Here is a 4503-nt window from a genome sequence, read left to right as displayed (position 1 = left end):
AGGAGGAAGCCTTTGTTTTGTTTTCCTGAGCCCTCACTTTCTTTTTGTGCTGTTACTCGGTAGAGTCAAGACTGTTACTTTTTAGCCATGGCTGACATTGTATCAATAACTAAAACTGAAACATCCAAAAGCGACCAGGGAAACAGAGGGCTTCAAGCGTGCTCAGAGCCGTTTCAGACAGTGGAAATCCATGACAAGCAAACAAAAGGATGTGATCATTAATTGTAAAGCGCTTTGTAAAATTCACATTTACAAAATAATAAAGTCAGTTCAAACCTAAGTTTCCTGGACTTGACTTGACCCTGTGGGGTTTGGGGGAGACGCAGAGAAGCCAAGGTTGGGCTGTTGAAGGCGGGGTGGCCAGTGGTCCCCCAGGGGCAGCCTCAGGACCCCTGCCCCTGTTAGCCGCGTCCCCAGGCCAGCTGTCCACACAACAGGGTAGGGATCTGGCTGTGGGGTTCAAGGCCACCTGACCCGTCTCTTGCTCTCCCCAGTGTTTTACAAGGTGGGTAGGATGTCTGCAGGTATTAGTGTGCCTGTTAGAGGGGAGCCCTGTCCGGACCCCCAGGCGACCTGCCAGGGCGGAGGAATCTGCTTTTCAGGGCCTTGGTTTTATCATCTGAGAAGTGGGGCAGCCCCTGCCTCACCTACCACCCAAAAGGTGCATGGCTCCCTCTTTCCCTCCCCCTCCCCCCCTGCCACCCCCTCCCGGGCCACGTCTGCCCCCAGGTGCACAGAGAGACAAGTGCAGGTGGGCAGAGTCTGGGCCCACGGGATTGGCCTTCTCTCCAGCCCTGAGGCTGGTGTCCTGGGATTCAGGCTGCGTGGCCAGCCCCACTTCCCTTTGCTCCTCTGGCGTGTCCACAAGGACAGGCCGAGTGCTTTGCAATCATGTGTCCCCCAGACCTGGGGTCCTGCCGGGCCCTTGATGGGGGCCTCCTACGTCTGGAAGCACTTTCCTCTGGACACCTGCATGGTGAGCTCCTCGCTTCCTGCTGTCATGTGAGGGTCTCGTCCAGGGGACCATCCTGATCACCTCACGGACACCCCTCCCTGGCCTCTCTTCCCCTTCCGCAGGGTTCGTGGCACCTGCTCTCCCGGAGGGAAGTGGTGAGTTTATTGGGCAGGGCTTCATGGCCGTGTTCCCAGAAGAGGATCCTCTGGGCCAGCACAGGGCAGCCCCTGATGTCTTAAATGGATGGATGTGGTTTCCATACGGGCCCCCTGGATGGAAGGGCCCCTGTGGCAATGCGGGTGGTGGCTTGGGGTCACCCTGAGCCATTACCTCCTACAGGAGCCACATCACCACACTGTCCCCACCAGGAATGCCCAAGGGGTCTGTTCCCTGGTGGGGGCCAGGAAACACGGAGCATTCCGGTCCCCATCCCACCACCAAGTCCAGCCTCAAGCTGCCAGGGTAAGTGCGTCTGACTCAACTTCCCTGGAGAAGGAGCAGAGCCACTGGCTCTCAGGACTGTCCTGCCCTGGGCTCTCAGTGTCATCCTCCTGGAGAAGGAGCAGAGCCCCCGGCTCTCAGGACCGTCCTCCTGGAGAAGGAGCAGAGCCCCCGGCTCTCAGGACCGTCCTCCTGGGGCTGTCTCTTATACACATCTAGATGTGTATAAGAGACAGGGGTGGACTTGGCAGACGCTGAGTGTCCAGGCACCTGCCTGGCTGGTGGGGAGCTTGGTGAGGACAGACAGCTTGGATGCACACCTGCAAGACCCCAAATGCCCCATCCAGGTGGGTTCCAGGCCACCCCAGCAGCCAGGACTGCTGAGGTCTGGGCAGCGCGGTGAGGGGAGGAAGGGTCATGGAGAATGCCCCAGTCCTGCCCAGGAATCCCGCCACTCTGGGAGGGGGCCCACCCAGCCCAGCCCAGCCCAGCCCTTCTCCCCCGAGTCAGCCCTGGTTTTCCAAGGAGGAGGGGGAGCCAGGCACCTGCTGCCCATCCCATCCCATGTCCCTTATCCCCCATCCCCCGTCCTTCCAGTGGCTGCCTCGCCCTTGCAGCCCCGACAGAAACCGGCTGAGGCATCAGGGCACCTCCCCCTCCTGGTGCCCCTTTGTCAGTTTGGACAGGAGGGTGCTGCGTCAGCAGGACCCACGGCTTTGTCCCCGGCCCTTTGTACTTCGGCACAAAAGGGTCAGGAGCCCTGGGTGGAGGAGGGGCCTGGGAGGGAGCTGAGCCCAGAGTCTGGGGAGGGAAGGGCGCCTGCGGGGAGCCCGAGGGGCTGGGATGGGACCCTGTGACCTCCCTCACTCCTGAGCCGCTTTGGGTCACGCGTGCCTTCTGGCACCCGTGGGATGGACAGACCCCACTCTGATGAGAGGAAGGCTCCCTGGGCTGCCAGTGAGAGCACCCCTGCCTTCACCCGCCTCCCAGCCTGATTCTGCTGTTACCCAGGGGCTAGGGGATGTCCAGCCCCGCCCTGTGCCCGTCCCACCAGGTGGCCTGTGAGGAGTAGGCTGGCCGGACATTCTGTTTGGTGGTGGACACAGGCCTCTTGGGGAGGAACGATGGTGTGGGTGGGGGAAGTTTTACGGGTAAAGGGAAGGAGGGCGGGGGCAGCAGGTTAGGGGCAGAGGGCCCCTAGCTGCTCGCCTGGAGTGGCTGACCCTGCCGTGGGTTACTGTGGCCCTCAGGCCAGGACTCTCTCTGGTTTCAAAGACTAGAAGGTGTCTGGCGGTGGGCACCTCAGGCCGGAAGAAGAGTCCGGGGGCAGGAAAGGGGGTGGGGCGGGTAGGGGGAGGATGGAGCCTCATCGCCCGCCCACAGGAACATGGCTCCCATGACCTCTTGATCACTGGGGGCCCCACGTAGGTCTGAGCACACGGGTGAGGGACAGGAGATAGATTTGAGTGGTGGGGTGTCCACGGGTTCCATGGGCTGTAACGGAGTTGAGGGGTGGAGAAGCTTGGAGAGGGCTGCATCCCCACCCTCATGTTGAGGGCCTGAGGCCACACCCTCCCCTTGGGGCTCCCTGGGGATCTGTGGCCATCCTGGAGGGCTGGAGCTGGGAGCGGGTAGAGGAAGCCTGGGGTGGGGTTTGGGGGAACTCCAGGTAGCCCCACTGGAAATGCGGCAGAAGTGAGCTGAGGGTTGGGCTTCCAGAGGGAGTGGGGAGCTGCTGTGGAGGGGTCCGCCTGGCTGCCTGGGACCCCACCAGGCTGAGGGGGGCGATCTGGGTGGGCCAAGGGTACTGAGCAGGGCTGGAGGTGGGAAGGTTCCCGATGATAAGTCCCCACCCACCCTCTCCAGGTCCTCTCTCGCAGGCAGGGCTCAGCTGGCTGCGGAAGGCTTGGGGGCCCAGAGAGAGAGGAGTTTGGGTGGGGTGCACAGACCCCTCAGTGAGCAAATAGCCAGGCTGAGCCAGCAAAGGAACTGGCTCCCATTCCCACCCACCCTCGAGACCCAGGCTGGGCAGAGCGGGCGTCCTGAGCTGGGGGCAGGGGCCTCGAGATGGGGCCAAGGCTGACTGAGGTGTGTGGCTGGCTGCCAGCTCTAGCAGGTAAGATGAGGCAACCCAGGGAGGTCACTATGTGTCCCTCTGGCCCCCGTAGTCGGGCAGGTTCTGGAATGGGGCTCCCTGAGCACCAGCGCCAGGTGCCTGCCCTGGCACCAGGAGGCAGCTCTCCCTCGCACAGGAGCTTCAAGGTGCCCCCCTCCTTCCAAGCCAAGCCCTTGAGAAGCCAGCTCCATGGTGCCCATCCCTCGCCCCCCTCAACCCCTCTTCCTGGAGTCCTCTTGAGGCCAAAACTAGGTTTCCTCTCAAGGAAGCAGCCGTGGCCCCCAGCTGTGGGCCGCACTCAGGAGGGAGGGAGGGAGGGTCACACGGGACAGTCAGGAGGCAGATGGACAGAGGGACAGCCTCAGAGGTCCTGAGCACGTGTCTTCATCCCCCGCTCCTCCTCCCCTCCAGCTGGGAGGCTCCAGCAGCCCAGGAATGTCCACAGCTCTGGCTGCCCACTGGGGCGCTGGTTCCCCAGCTGTCCCATGTCCCTCGTCAGTCGGCCAGGACCGTTCCGGGAGACCAGCGCTTCCCAGTGACTTCTCATCGAAGGGGCTCTGGGACAGACACGACCCGGTTCAAGGTTGGGCTTGGGGCCTGTGAGCTGGTGAGAGGGCACCTGTCTTTCCAGGCACCTCAGCCCAGGGGTGGCCCCGGAACTGGGATCCCAGCCCAGGGTTGAGGTCTACCAACCACACCCACATGTTGAGGTGCCACCTGTCCCTTCACCTCGCCCCACCCCCACCACGAGGGGCTTCCTCTGCTCTCCTCCAAGGAGGGACGGATTGGGCTGTTTGGCCCTGTCCCTCAGGGGGCAGGGTGACATGGAGGTGGCTCTTTGGGAAGGGTGACAGTAGCAGTGGCAAGAGCATGCACACTGGCCAGTCAAGCTCAGGACACCTGTGAGGGAGTCAGCACCAGAGCTGGGGTGGGCCCCGGGCTCAGCCAGGCCGTCCCAAAGGCAAGGAGTCCTCCCTGGGGTGCCCTCAGA

General features: G+C 62.6%; 1 protein-coding gene across 1 annotated transcript in view; it reads left to right on the top strand.

Annotated features, from left to right (window-relative positions):
- Positions 1 to 928: 928 nt before the first annotated feature.
- UBAC1 (UBA domain containing 1) overlaps positions 929 to 4503 on the top strand; it is an 80879-nt gene continuing 77304 nt past the window's right edge. Inside the window, exons 1-3 of the mRNA XM_011985157.1 lie at positions 929 to 1002; positions 1078 to 1110; positions 1295 to 1417. Of these exons, the coding sequence (XP_011840547.1) occupies positions 929 to 1002; positions 1078 to 1110; positions 1295 to 1417 (230 nt within the window). The remainder of the gene's footprint in view (positions 1003 to 1077; positions 1111 to 1294; positions 1418 to 4503) is intronic.

This window comes from Mandrillus leucophaeus, unplaced genomic scaffold (assembly GCF_000951045.1).
Source record: "Mandrillus leucophaeus isolate KB7577 unplaced genomic scaffold, Mleu.le_1.0 Scaffold28, whole genome shotgun sequence".
NCBI lineage: Eukaryota > Metazoa > Chordata > Mammalia > Primates > Cercopithecidae > Mandrillus > Mandrillus leucophaeus.
The sequence above is the reverse complement of the archived record's forward strand: the minus strand, read 5'-3'. Positions and strand labels throughout refer to the sequence as shown.